Source organism: Prionailurus viverrinus, chromosome B3 (genome assembly GCF_022837055.1).
Source record: "Prionailurus viverrinus isolate Anna chromosome B3, UM_Priviv_1.0, whole genome shotgun sequence".
In the NCBI taxonomy this organism is placed as follows: Eukaryota; Metazoa; Chordata; class Mammalia; order Carnivora; family Felidae; genus Prionailurus; species Prionailurus viverrinus.
The window spans coordinates 118082-132926 of record NC_062566.1 but is presented as its reverse complement, the minus strand read 5'-3'; the positions used below and the strand labels follow the sequence as shown (position 1 = coordinate 132926).

General features: G+C 51.0%; 1 protein-coding gene across 6 annotated transcripts in view; it reads left to right on the top strand.

Moving 5' to 3' along the window:
• ZNF592 (zinc finger protein 592) overlaps positions 1-14845 on the top strand; it is a 59068-nt gene that overhangs the window by 24317 nt on the left and 19906 nt on the right. For all 6 annotated transcript variants that reach the window (XM_047863867.1, XM_047863869.1, XM_047863865.1 and 3 more), the window contains 2 exons: positions 3851-6131; positions 12901-13079. In XM_047863867.1, coding sequence (XP_047719823.1) covers positions 3870-6131; positions 12901-13079 — 2441 coding nt within the window. In that variant the 5' untranslated portion in view covers positions 3851-3869. The remainder of the gene's footprint in view (positions 1-3850; positions 6132-12900; positions 13080-14845) is intronic.

Sequence of the window (14845 nt, the reverse complement as noted above, 5' to 3'; positions counted from 1 at the left end):
AAATATTGTCTTATGATGTCTAGTATTTAATTGTGTTAATATACCATAACTTATTGAACCAGCTTTCTATTGTTGGAACTTTGGTTGTGTCTCATTTTTTGTCCTGAAATACTTTTGTTATAAAAAATTCTGCAATGATTATCTTTGCGACATGCAAATATCACATTTCTGGGAGTAGAACTATTTTTTTTTTTATTTTAAAAAATATTTATTTATTTTTGACAGAGAGAGAGAGACAGAGACAGAGACAGGGACAGAGACAGAGCATGAGCAGGGGAGGGGCAGAGAGAGGGAGACACAGAATCCGAAGCAGGCTCCAGGCTCCAAGCCCGACGCGGGGCTTGAACTCACAAACCGCGAGATAATGACCTGAGCTGAATTCGGACACTCATCTGAGCCACCCAGGCGCCCCTGGGAGTGGAACTATTGAGGCTTACGTAGGCATCGCTAACTTGCTGCTAAGACAAATTGTATCAATTTATACTTCCTTCAGAATGCCTCTTTTGCTACATCTCTGCCAATATTGGGGATTATTATTTTTTAAAACTTGGGTCAATTTGGTAAGCCAAAATGGCTTCTCATTATTTTAATTTGTATTCCTCTAATTTCTTGGGAGGTAGCAGCTTTTTTTTATGGAATAGCTGTCCACTTGTGTTTTTCTTCATTATGTGCTCGCCACCTTTGCTCATTTTCTAAGTGGGCTGCTTATCTCTTACTTACTGCTTCGTAAGAGCCTTTTCTGTAGTAAAGACATTAATGATGGTAACTGTTGTGTTGCACGTATTCCTGCTGGTTTGTTGTTTGTCTTTGAACCTTGTGCTGGCAGGTTTTTGACGAGTAGAACTTTTTGTTGGTAGTCTTTTTCTTCCTTTGCTTTTATAATAGGTTACATTTTGCTTAGTTTCTATATTCTACTTATAAGCAATGTGATGCTTACTTTAGAGCAAGGTTTAGAGAAATGGGAACAGGTACGCCGTTAGCCCCTTATTCACCGTTACTGATCGCTGCTGGTTTTGGTTTCCCTACTACAAGTAAATAGAAAACAGGGCCTGGTCTTTGGCTTTTAAAAGTGTCAGCTTTGGTGTTTAAGGTCCAAAGGTTATAAAGGTTTTTCCTGCTTCTGCTGTCGAGCAGCCACCCCATTTCCCTGCAAAAGTTACCTCACCTTCCTCCTGACCGATCTCAGCCCGTCTCTGAGATTCCCCGATGTGGAGGACCTGGCTTTCTTCTGATGTAACCTCTCTCTGCTTTAAGCTCCTGTGACCTCACGTTATCCTCACACACACCACCAACCACTTCCTCTCCTCCCTCATGTGCTGGTCTCAGCTCCGTAAAAAGACTGGTCTATTCTGCCCTTCTCCTTCCATCTCTTTTTTTTTTTTTTCCCTCTAGACTGTAAAAAGTGGGGGTGGGAGTGGGAGGGGGAAGGAAATAAACGCACACAGACATCACAGAGGTGTTTCCTTACAGTTAGCACTAGCCTGCATAGTGGGTGACTTGGTATTGGGGTGCCAGTGCTTTGCACAGTACCCAGTCCGTTCCCCTTGCTTATGGGCTCCTATTTCCAGGAGACAGTCGTTTGTGTCCAGGAACTTTATATCACATTTCAAAGAGATATTCTGCCAACCCATATTTAGTGTAGATAATTGGTATTTCACTTTATTATTATCTACCATAATTAGATATATTCCCAGAGCGGAAGGTATTTTTCATTTTCTGCAAGAACTCTCAAGTAGGCAGATATGTTTTGTTGGGGGTTGGGGGAGGGGCAAGAGACCAAAGCTGCGAACCTGTGGGTCCCAGGAGGTGGGAACAGATACACCTGTGCTATGCCACCTGCTCCCTCATGGTTCTAAGTATTCCCCCCCCATCACCCGCTGCCGTGTTTATATCCCACTTTTAAAATTATAAAAGCAATCTATCAGCACAAAAAAGAGTTTTGAAAAAATAACCCGCCAGTAATCCCACCACCCTGCAAATTATTTTTCTCTTTCTTTTAATCTTGGCTCAACTGCATACTTAGTTTTACTTGGCTATAGTCTAGCAGCACTTTTGTATTAAGTTTTTAACTTCAACTTTGTATTAATAGCATTTTCTATTAATTTTTTAACAACACTGTAAGTAATTTTTTAGAAGTATATTTATCTATTTTGAGAGAGAGTTGGGGGAGGGAGGGAGGGAGAGAGAGGCAGAGAGAGGGGGAGAGAGAGAATTCCAAGCAGGCTCCTTGCTGTGAGCGCAGAGCCCGTTGTGGGGCTTGAACTCATGAACCGTGAGATCATGACCTGAGCCAAAATCAAGAGCTGGACACTTAGAACTGACCGAGCCACCCAGGTGCCCCAAGTAATTTTTTTTTAAGATTTTTTCTTTTTAAGTAATCTTTACACCCACCATGGGGCTTGAACTCACAACTCTGAGATCAAGAGTTGCACTCTCCCCTGACTGAGCCAGACAGGGGCTCCAACACTATCACTAGTTTTCCATGTTGCTATATGAATTTCATAATTAGGATTTTTATTGGCTGCCATAGTAGTCTGTCAATGATTTAATCATTCTCTGTTCTCGGACATTTAGATTCTTTTGTGCGTGTTTGTCCCTTTTGTGTTGTTTTAATCATACTGCATATTTCCGTATACAGCTTTTGGGAATTTTTGTTGTTAGGATAAGACCATGGGCCTTGGGGTCCCTGGACCCGAGGATTTGTCACGTAACTGGTTCTGTGCAGCTGCTCTCCTGCTTGCTAAGAGTCATGTCTTTCTTCATCCAGACAGGTTTTCAGTATAAACGTGTAAGAAATGTGCAGGCAAGCGAGGCTCTGGGATGCCGAAGCAGACGCGGGAGTTGTGGGCTGAACAAGGGAGATGGTGGGGTTTTCCTTCCTCTTTCCAGCAGGTGGGAAGCAGCTAGCTTCTGTTTCATCTGAGTGTGAGTGTCACAGTGATGTCCTGACAGAGGGCCTCTTTCCTAGGGCCCCGGGTTTCCTGTCACAGCAGGGCCGTAGTTCTCCTTCTCCAGAGCATGAAGGAGACAGGTGGATCTTGTCTTTGAGTAGTAAGTTAAAATGAAATTTGGGGCTTCCCCAAGACCGTTCTCCAGCCCATCTGATGACCATGTGGTTGCCGTTTTGAGAGTCATCCTGCACCTCACATTAGTGGTCCACTTACCAGCCAATAACAGTTTTAGGTGAAAATTACGGCAAGCAGACACTGACTAGAGAAAAAAGGGCCTGAGAGGTGATACAATTTGCTGGAGTTTAGTTTATATATGAGACAGCATACATCCTGGCAGTAGCAAATCATCTTAGATTTGACTGAATTCATGCAACAAAAAACACAAAGCTATACAAAATTCATGATTAAATAGTGGGAGGCAAATTAGCAGAAGTCCTCGCCAAGTCTCATATATGAATCGGAAGATTTCTAAAGAAAGGAGGCGCTGAGCCATACCTTTGTTTTCTTGTTTTTTGTTTTAGTTTGTTTTTAGTTCTCGGTGATTGGGTTTTTACTAGCGCACGTGCTTAGGGAGTCATGCTAGTCCCTGAGAAATTGAGGGGGCACGATACGAGTGCTTTCTCCTTTTGGCTATGCAACCAGCTAGGAATTTCCAGGTATTGATGTTTAGGGTCGGCCAGGTGGCCTTGTCACTGCGTGTAAACTTCTCTTTCCATCCGTCCCCCAATGTCCCCAGCATTTTGGAAACCTGTTGGGGTAAAACTCAGCCGTGGGGTTCACGAGCGTGCACCCCGGCTGTGTGCGTGTGTGTTAGTGTGATGGGCGTGTGATGAAGATGATGCCGAACAGAGTCCAGGGGGACCCCGGGGATCACTGATCCTGTTCTGCTTCTGTTGTAGCCCCTGCCAGCATCCAGCCATGGGGGATATGAAAACTCCAGATTTTGATGACCTTCTGGCTGCCTTTGACATCCCAGACCCCACCAGCCTTGATGCCAAGGAGGCCATCCAGACCCCCAGTGAGGACAATGAGAGTCCCCTCAAACCCGCAGGCATGTGTATGGATGAGAGCGTGTCCTTGTCTCACTCAGGATCAGCCTCAGATGTGCCGGCCGTGAGTGTCATCGTCAAGAACACCAGCCGCCAGGAGTCGTTCGAAGCGGAGAAGGACCACATCGCTCCCAGCCTCCTCCACAATGGATTCCGGGGCTCAGACCTGCCTCCAGATCCCCACAACCTGGGTCACAACTGTGGGAAATTTGATTCAACTTTCATGAATGGAGACAGTGCCAGGAGTTTCCCCGGCAAGCTAGAACCTTCCAAGTCAGAGCCGTTACCGACCTTTAACCAGTTCAGTCCAATCTCCAGCCCAGAACCTGAGGATGCCATCAAAGATAATGGGTTTGGAATGAAGCCCAAGCACTCTGACGGTTATTTTCCACCCCCTCCTGGGTGTGGGCCTGTGGGGGGCCCAGTCCTGGAGGCTCTGGCAAAGTTTCCGGTCCCAGAGCTGCATATGTTTGATCACTTTTGTAAGAAAGAGCCCAAGCCAGAACCTCTGCCCTTGGGGAGTCAGCAGGAACACGAGCGAGGTGGGCAGAAGGTGGGGGAGCCTCACAAGGAGCTGGATGCCAGTCGATTCTTTGGGGAAGCTTTGGAATTCAACAGCCACCCCAGCAACAGTATTGGAGAGCCTAAGGGGCTTGCCCTGGAGCTCGGCACCTGCTCGTCAGTCCCCCCTAGGCAACGTCTGAAGCCAGCTCATTCCAAGCTGTCCTCTTGTGTCGCAGCCTTGGTGGCCCTGCAGGCCAAAAGAGTGGCCAGTGTCACCAAGGAGGATCAGCCTGGCCACACAAAGGAACCCTCAGGGCCCACTAAAGAGGGCTCCAAAGGCAGCCCCAAAATGCCCAAGTCACCAAAGAGTCCCCGGAGCCCCCTGGAGGCCACTAGAAAGAGTATCAAGCCCTCGGACAGCCCTCGGAGCATCTGCAGTGACAGCAGCAGCAAAGGCTCCCCTTCGGTGGCTGCCAGCTCCCCACCAGCAATTCCCAAAGTCAGGATCAAAACCATTAAGACGTCATCGGGGGAAATCAAACGGACCGTCACGAGGATCCTGCCGGACCCTGACGATCCCAGTAAGTCCCCCGTTGGGTCCCCTCTAGGGAGTGCCGTCGCTGAGGCCCCGAGCGAGGTGCCAGAGGATGAGGTCACGGCCTTGCCCGCGGTGGAGCGCTCTCCTGAGGCGGGCGCAAACGCCGGGAGCCCCCAGGGTGACAAGAAGGGGGACGAGAGCGCGCCGAAGGCCAGCGAATCTTCGTCTTCCTGCTGCAGCTCCGGGTCTCGGGCCCCCAAGGGGGCTGCCCCCGGCCCGCAGACGGGCAGGAAGCAGCAGCAGAGCGCGGCGCCTCAGGTGTCCGCGCCGGCCCCCGCCAGCCTCCTGCCCAAGGCCGTGCACCTGGCCAACCTGAACCTGGTCCCCCACAGCGTCGCCGCGTCAGTCACGGCCAAGTCCTCCGCGCAGCGGCGGAGCCAGCCGCAGCTCACCCAGATGTCCGTGCCCCTGGTCCACCAGGTGAAGAAGGCCGCCCCGCTGGCCGTGGAGGTCTTCAACAAGGTCCTCCACAGCTCCAACCCCGTGCCCCTCTATGCGCCCAATCTCAGCCCGCCCGCGGACAGCAGGATCCACGTGCCGGCCAGCGGGTACTGCTGCCTGGAGTGTGGGGACGCGTTTGCCTTAGAGAAGAGCCTGAGCCAGCACTACGGCCGGCGGAGCGTCCACATCGAGGTGCTGTGCACGCTGTGCTCCCAGACGCTTCTCTTCTTCAACAAGTGCAGCCTGCTCCGGCACGCCCGCGACCACAAGAGCAAGGGGCTCGTCATGCAGTGCTCACAGCTGCTCGTGAAGCCCATCTCTGTGGACCAGATGTTCGCGGCCGCCCCCGCGAACTCCCCGGCCCTGGCCGCCCCCGCCGCCCCCGCCGCCCCCGCTGCCCCCGCTTCCCCCAAACACGGCCCGGCTCCGGGCGGTGCGGGCCCGGCCCTTCCGGCTCTGCCGCTCTACCCGGACCCCGTGAGGCTCATCCGGCACGGGATCAAGTGTCTCGAGTGTCACAGGCAGATACGCGACTACATGGCCATGGCTGCGCATTTCCAGAGAACGACGGAGGAGACCGAGGGGCTGGTAAGCAGACCCTTCCTGCGCTGGCCGTCGGCCCCTGGTTTACACGAGCTCCATGATTGGGCATGGAGGAAAGCTCATTGATGCGGGGGCACTGGTGGCATCTTAGGAGTCTTAGAAGAGGACGTCTGGCCTGATGGTTAGTGACCCTCCTGAATGCATAGTGCTTGGTGTTTATTGGGGGAAGGGTCCTCCCCCCCACCCCGGGGAGACTCTGAAGGTTTGCCCGCTGTATCTGTGGCCACTCAGCCCCCCCTCCGCTGGGTGGGTCTCTGCTGGCGGCCCCCAGGTCCCTGGGAGGGGTCCACACAGTGTTCTCACGTGCCCGGAGAGCTTGGGGACGCGAGTGGGGGGCCTCGCCGCCCGGTACCACGGCCAGTGCTCTCGGAACCACGTCACCCCTGAGCTGTTCCCCAGGGTCGGGCTGAGGAAGGAGAGTGGCCCGGAATGCAGGCCGTGGCAGAAGCTTCTGGGGCCTCTCCCTTCTGTGTCCTCCCACTCCAGGAGAGCAGCCACGCGTACGTGCGTGTTCCAGCTCTTGACGAGAGTCGTGTTTGTCTGGGCTGTGTTGGTGGCTGTCTGTGTTCACGAGGCCCTGTGAAAGCAGGCCTCCAGACGTGCCTCCAGAAGGCTCTCTCCTTCCTCCTCCAGGTGACTCCCTTCACGACCTAGCCAAGCCCAGCCCCTCACCCAGCCTCCCTGAGCCAGGGCCACCGAGGCCTGGGAGGAGAAAAAGCAGCTCTTTCTACTTTAGTCCAGCAGGGGCCGCACACCTGTTTGGTGGCCCACGAGCTCTCCACAGGTGTTCCTGTGCGCACTGTGTGCCCGCAGTGCCCGGTCCCCCCGCGGAGCACAGGGGTGCTGTAGGGGGTGGGGAGGGAGTCACACCCCTCCTCCAGGGCTTCCCGCGGCTCAGCGGGGGCAGGGCTCACCCCTGCTACAATGTGAGGCAGAGGCAGACGGAGGTTGGGGCTGACAGGCTTGTAGACGAGGTGGCACAGAGTGCCTGAGAGGGACTGACGCGAGGAGGCGCCAGGCAGAGGGCGGGGGGCCGTGGGGAATGACAGGATGATTGAGTTGGACCCTGGAGAAGAGTCTGGAGGAGGGGGAGGGGCCGGGGTGTTCCGAGTACCGGGAACAAAGGTGCGGGAAAGTGCAAAGTGCGCTCGGCTCAGTGGCCGGAGGAGAGGAGTGGCGGAGTTTGGTGGCCTGTCGACCTTCTGCAGCCCCCGGGGCGGGGCCAGCGAGGTGCTGTGGGGTGGCTGTTGTCTCTCCTCTGCGCCTTTTCCCCTCAGTTTGCATTCTGCTTCTGGTGAGTCCGATGGAGTGGGGCGACCCCGGCCCCTTTCCCCGGGGGCTTTGGTCTTCTGGCTGTCCCCACATGGCTGACTCGGGCCAGGACCTCTTCTTCTAGGTCGTGTGATCAGAACCATTTTCCGCAGAGTTCTGATGCTTGGTGTTTTTCCACACTGTTCTTCACCCGCCTTCTAAAATCCGTGCAGGAAGACGTCAGGGTATAGGATCCCCGGCTGACACCCTTCCCATCCTGCTTCTTCTGTGTGTCGCTCTCCTCTGGTGGGAGCTGGACCAGAGGTCCCCCGGACAAGAAGGGAGAGGGTACCCAGGAAGGCTGTCGGGCTTCTCTCAGCCCAGCTCAAATCCCTCACGAGGAGTCCCGCCGTTAAGTGTGGTCTCCGAGTCTTAGGCAAAGGGTAAGGTTTGAGGTCTGGGATCCAAACCTAGCCTTGTTGGCTGGGGGACTTGAGTCTCCCGAGACAGTAGCCAGGCTTCAGGCCACATGCGGGGAGGGGGGAGACGGGCTTCACTCTGGTGCAGGAGCAGCAGGAGGGCCTTGCGAGCTCTCCCTGGGTGTGCCGGCCTCTGCAGGGGCCAGAGGGCTTCTGGTGTTCCACGTGGCCTTGTTGGGCAGGATGTCAGCACAGAGAGACTATTTTTTCTTGGTCTTAAGCTTTTATGCAGCTATAGTATCATTGTCACCTCTAACAAAATGAATGACAATTCTTTCATGTTGTCTAATACAAGTCCATATGCGAATTTTCCTTTTGTATCGAAAACTATCTTTTTATAGTTGGGCTCGTTTTGAATGGGGATCCAAACGTGGACCCACGTGTTAACATTCGTTTACGTCTTTTACATTTCTCACTCTAGAACAGCACCGTTTCCCACTCCACCCCACCAGACCCCCTCCCCCACTTACTTTTCATGTCCCTGATTTCCTAAAGAAACAGGTCCCTGGGCCCTGGGAATTTTCCAGGACAATTCTGGCTTTGACCTGTGCTTCCTCATACAATTAACGTGTTCTTCAATATGCCATATCTTATGGGGTAGACTAGAAATTGGCAGTTTTGAGGAGGGGGACTACCGCGCCTTTTGTACTTCTTGACTTCAGGGAGGCACAGAGTCCTTGCCTGTCTCTGTTTTGACGATGCTCAGTATGACCAGTGAGTCCAGGTGGTGATGTTCTGATCCCTTCATTGTAACGTTCCCTATACTTCGTGTTATTATTTTAGTATCCATTAATAACTGCTCCTTGAGTCAGTCATTTTATTAGGAGTTGCGTAAGGGTGTTTTGTAATTTTATTATTTCTTTCTCCATTGTTAGCTGGAGTTCTGTATAAAGTATCTTTTCCTCTTTGATGAGGGCTATTTGGTTACCTTGAAATATAGTTTATGCTGGAAAATGGGATATATGCTTAATTTGTTTCCCTTAGTTAACAGTATTTGCAGTAGTGAGTTGATGCCCAAACAATCTCAAGTAGTGTGTTAAGATTTTCTGGTTTTTATTTTTTTAATGTTTGTTTATTTTTGAGAGAGAGGGGGAGAGACAGAGTGTGAGCGGGGGAGGGGCAGAGAGAGAGAGGGAGAGAGGTTGGGGGAGACACAGAATGTGAAGCAGGCTCCGGGCTCTGAGCTGTCAGCACAGAACCCGACACGGGGCTCAAACTCACAAACCGTGAGATGATGACTTGAGCTGAAGTCAGATGCTCAGCCTACTGAGCCACCCAGGCGCCCCACGATTTTCTGTTCTTTTAAAAAATTGTGGTAAAACACACATAGCCTAAAGTTTACCATCTTCACCCTTTTCTAAGTGTGCAGTTCGGTAGCATTGAGTACATTCACACTGTTGTGCAATCAATTTCCAGAACTCTTTTCATCTTGCAAAACTGAAACTCTATACCCATGAAACAACTCCACCTTCCCCCCTCCCACCTGCCCCTCGCAACCACCCTTCTATTTTCTGTTTCTATGAATTCGACTACTCTGTCCCTCGTACAAATGGAATCACACAGTACTGGTTTTGTCAGTTACCCAACTGACTTACTGCCCTTAGCATGGTGTCCTCAAGGCTCGGCTGTATTGTAGCACGTGACGGCGTTTCCTTCCTTTTTGAGGCTGCCTGGCCCTCCACTGTGTGTTTAGACCACCTCCGTCTCTGCGTTCATCCCCTGACGGCCGCTTGGGCCGCTTGGGCCGCTTCCACCTCTTGGCTATTGTCAAGAACGCGGCCGTGAACATGGTGCACACACATCTTTCGGGGATCTTGCTTTCAGTTCTTTTCGGTGTGTACACAGAAGTAGAATGGCGAGGGGGCACCTGGGTGACTCAGTCAGTTGGACGTCTGACCTCGGCTCAGGTCGTGATCTCACAGCTCATGAGTTCAAGCCCCACATCAGGCTCTATGCTGACAGCTCGAGTCTGGAGCCTGCTTGAGATTCTTTGTCTCCCTCTCTCTCTACCCCTCCCTCACTCATTCTCTGTCTCTCTCTGCCTCTCAAAAATAAATAAACATTAAAAATAAAAATAAAAATAAAGAAGTAGAATGGTTCGACCAGGGGCAAACTCTCTTTCAGAATTTTTACGGATCCCCGCCCCCTCCCCCCCAATGCCATTTTCCATGGCGGCTGCATCATTTCACGTTCCCGCCAACAGAGCACGAGGGTTCCAGTTTCTCCACATCCTCACCAACACCTTTTTCTGTTTTGTTTGTGCGTCTGTTTGCCTTTGACGGGAGGCATCCTAGTGGGTGTGAGGTGGCCTCCCCTGCCGTTGTCATGGAAGCAGTGGTTTTCACATGTTTGGTATGTTGGGGTCAGTCACTTTTCCACGTCTTTGGTTGTGGGGCCCCGTCAGGCTGGTTCCTGCACCCTCTGGACGTGAACTCGTAAAGCCTGAGAAGCTTCCTTACTTTCAGCCCCCAAAAGATGTACTGGGCGCGTTTCTTGTGCTAAACTAGGAGTCGGCCGTCCTTCTGAGGAACCAGGGTTCTTGAAGTGAGGAATGATGCTTAGGAGGCCCCTTCTGGACGCCAGAGGTGCTCACTGGGTTCATCTGCTACTAGGCTTTTGCTGTGGCCTGAGCTAAGAAGTGTATGTTTTTTTTACTGTACGGTTGTTAGTATGTATGTATTTTTAAAGTTTTATTTCTTTAAGTAGTCTCTACACTCCACATGGGACTTGAAGTCATGACCCCGAGATTGAGTCGTGTGCTCTACCGACTGAGCTGGCCAGGTGCCCCAAATTAGAGTTTTTACGTAACTGATTTTATACGGAAAATCTTGGTTCCTCAGATTTGCCTACTACACGTACATACACGTAAATTTCAAAACATTAATACCAATATTATTTCTAATGTTAGAACAACTGAATAAAATTGAAGATGTGTTTCCAGTTCTTTTTGCTCTTAGATCACATTAAGATGTATAAGTCAATATGCTGTGTTTAAAATTTTTTTGACATTTGTTTTTTTTTGGGGGGGAGGGGCAGAGAGAGCGGGAGACACAGAATCCGAAGCGGGCTCCAGGCTCCGAGCTATCAGTGCAGAGCCTGACGCGGGGCTCAAACTCACGAACTGTGAGATCACGGCCTGAGCCGAAGTTGGATGCTTACCCCACTGAGCCACCCAAGCGCCCCAATGCTGTGTTTTAAAGGTCATACTGGGAACAGTTATTTTTTTCTATGTGGTTATGTCACCAGCTTGATACATTGTTAGATTATTTAGTTTCTGATTTTCAATTTTTAGGGAATGCTTTTGTTTACTTAGTTTAATTTTTTATTATTTTAAAACTATGTGAAACATTTTTGTGATTCCAAACTTAAAAACTGTATGACAGAGTCCACTCTGAAGTCTTGCTTCTGTCTCTGTCCCTTTCACTCTGTTCCCTCCTGCCCCATATGTAACCATTTCTGTTCACTTTCGGTTTATCTCTCCATGGCTCTGTTTTACAAATACGTATCAGTATGTCTGTGCGTGTGCATGTGCGTGCCTATGTGTGTGTGTGTGTGTGTGTGTGTGTGTGTGTGAGGTCATCTTCCTCCGTCTCTTACACAGAAGGGTGCAGCTTACTTATTTACTGTTCTACATCTAAAGTAATACTTAAAAAAAAATTTTAAAGCCTTTTTATTATGGAATGTCCCAAACACATATAAAAGTGGACAGAATGGCATAACGAACCCTGTATTAACAATTATCAACTCCTGGTCCATCTTGTTTTATGTATTTTCTAACCCCCCCCCCCCCCGGATTATTTTTAAACAAATCCCAGCATCACGATATCTATAATAGTTCAGTATGTATCTATAAAATATGAGGTTCCTCCCCCAAAACCATAGACATATCATCACATCTCAAAATTAATCATAATGGTAATTTCTTCTTATCAGACTTTAGTATTAAATGTCAAACTTCCCAGTATTATCACCGAGTTAGTGTTCAAGTATCTCTGATTGTCTCATTTCTTTTACAGTTGGCTTGCTTGAATCAGGATCCAAATAAGTGCTCTACATTGCGATTTGAAAATTTCTCTTAAACTTCTTTTGATCTGTAACTTCCCTTTCTCTCTCTGTTTTTCCCTTGAAATCTATTTGTTGAAAAAACTGGGTGGTATGTCCTGTCGAGGCTCCACGTTCTGGATTTTGCTTTTCCTGTCTTCCCCAACGACCTGGCCCTCTGAACAGCTCTGGGCCCAGGTCAGTGGCCGCCGCAGCGAGGAGCGAGTGCTGCGCTTTCCTTCCGACCCAGAAGGGCCCCTGCCTCGGGCGCCAGCTCAGTCTGCTGCTTCCCCCGGGCTGTGCCCACTAGAGGGGCTGTGCCCACGAGGGCGTCAGGGGGCGGCCGCAGGACTTTTCTCCCCCCAGGTTCTCTCCCGAGTCTGGGAGCGAAGGAGCCGTTGCCCGTCCTGCCCTTTCCTGCAGGTGTGTGTGGTCGGCTGTGGCTCAGGACACCCCTGAGCGGGCAAACCCGGCCGAGGGAGTGGGCGCTGGCAAGGCCACTCGGCCGCCTGGCCCCGGGGCTTCCGAGAGCCAATCGGGTCTGCTCTGGAAGTCCCTGAACGGGCTAGCGGTGTCACGCAGGAACTGCCTCTGCTGAGCAAGGGCTGAGGCCCTGGCGGTTCTGGGAGCTAGTGGGGTCTGAGGCTTCGGGAAGCGCCTTTGGCCTCTGGAGGGGAAAAGCTGGTCTTCTGCTCAGCCTGAGGGAAGAAACACTCGCAGTCCTAGAAGCGGGACTGGTCTGTGGGGATGTAGCGTCAGTCCTGTCTCTGACGAATAAGGTGAGAGGCGAAGCTTGCTTGGGTGACAGGTGGACACCTGTCACGAGGCCCAGGGGCCCCGAGTGTCCTAGGAGGGTGGGAGGAGAGCCTGGCGGGAGGAGGGGGCTGTTCTGACCCTCGCTGCAGGGGAGCCAGACCGCGGGGCTTGGAGAGCCGTGAGCCTGCGGCACCTGCGTGAACGGCTTTCTTGGTGTTTTCTCTTAGACTTGCCAGGTGTGCCAGATGCTGCTGCCCAATCAGTGCAGCTTCTGTGCCCACCAGCGGATCCACGCCCACAAGTCCCCCTACTGCTGCCCGGAGTGCGGGGCCCTCTGTCGCTCGGCCTACTTCCAGACCCACGTGAAGGAGAACTGCTTGCACTATGCCCGCAAGGTGGGCTACAGGTGGGTGCTGCCCCGCGCTGGTCCTGCTCCTGGGCCAGAGCGTGCTCCAGCATGACCTTCGGTCTTCAGGGGCCTGGGATCCCACCTCATCAGACAGTGATGTTGATTGGAATAGAGACAGGCATTTTCATGTGGTAGAGAACAAGAAGAGAAAGGGGGACAAGAATAAAGAGCTAAAATTAAACATTAAAATGTAGCTTTAAAGGAGAAGTTTTGGCGAGATTAGTTTGACTTTTATTTATTTTTTAATGTTTATTTATTTTTCGAGGGAGAGAGAGAGAGAGAGAGTGAGCAGGGGAGGGGCAGAGAGAGAGGGACACCCAGAATCCGAAACAGGCTCCAGGCTCCGAGCTGTCAGCACAGAGCCCGACACGGGGCTCGAACTCATGAACCGCGAGATCATGACCTGAGCGGAAGTTGGACGCCCAACTGACTGAGCCACCCAGGAGCCCCTCGTTTGCTTTTTAAAAGTATATAAAGTTGATTTGCTGATAAAGCTTCTGTGTTTGGCATATTAAATTTACAGTACCATCATGATAATACATTTCCTAATTGTCGTACTTCAGATGTTCTCAGTTTCCATTACCAAATGGAACTGCAAGACACCAAACCCAAAGACCTCTGGTGTCTTTATGTTGACTAGTTTTTGTCAGTTTGTTAGAAACCAGCAAAACCTGACGATGGAAAAAGTGATCAGTCTCAAAGTAAAACCAAGAAAACTCTATTTTAAACTGAATCTCCTCCCCATGTGTCAAATAAATGTAGGCAAGAAGTCATTTTCAGGAAAAAGATCAAAATGGGGAAGAACACTCCCTCCCAGACTCATCGGTCTGTAACTTCTACATCAGCTCAGTCGGGCCCCCTTTACTGATTTATTGCATTTGAGAGTTTCTACATCTTCTGATGTGTTTACTTAATAACTTTCACATCTGAAAGTTAATTCGGCACCAATTTAGCAAGGTTTTCTTCTCTTTGGTAGTAAAAAAAAAATATTGATTTAGTTAATTTAGTAACTTTCTTTCTGAGTACTTATTATTGCCTTTACTAGCATGCCAGACACTCAGGATCCAGGGGCTTCTGTCTGATGGGTCACAAAGCTGCCCAGGTGACTATAACTCAGAATGGGAAGTGCCCCAGGAGAGGAGCGGTCAGGACAGCCTCAGAGTGGAGGTATTAGGAGGTTTTCAGGCCAAAGAAAAGGGGAGAGTGTCTCTGTGTGTTATCCAGCACAGAGAAGGTTACAGGGACCATGTGCCCTGTAGAGGGCATTTCTGTAGAGGGGGGGTGGAGATGAACTGGGCGGGGGAGGGGGAGAGAAAAGAGACTAGGGCATTGGAAGGGCCAGGCCGAGGCAAGACCTTGTATTCCTTGGCAGACGTTTAGACTTTCTCCAGGGGACAGTGAGGGGCTACAGATAGATTTGTAACAGGGCAGTGGTCCCTGCAGGCCTGTGCTTCAGGAAGATCACTCTGGGGAGCTGATGCGTGTGCTCGAGAGGGGAGAGCCCGGAGGCTGGCTGAGGGGCGAGTGTGATAGTCCAGATGAAGCACCCAGCACTCTGGCTGTGGGGACAGAGAGAAGATGGGTCTGGGAAGGCTTTAGGGAGTAAAGCATTAGAGCTTGATGGGAGCTGGTAGACCAGGCTGAGAGTGGGGAGGGGCGAGTGGCGACTCCCAGGCTTCTGTCTTGGTGGAAGCATGTTGAAATGTGGACTAGTTTCTCGTGCACGTTAGGGAAGTGGAGAAGCTGCTGTGCCGGAGGAGCAG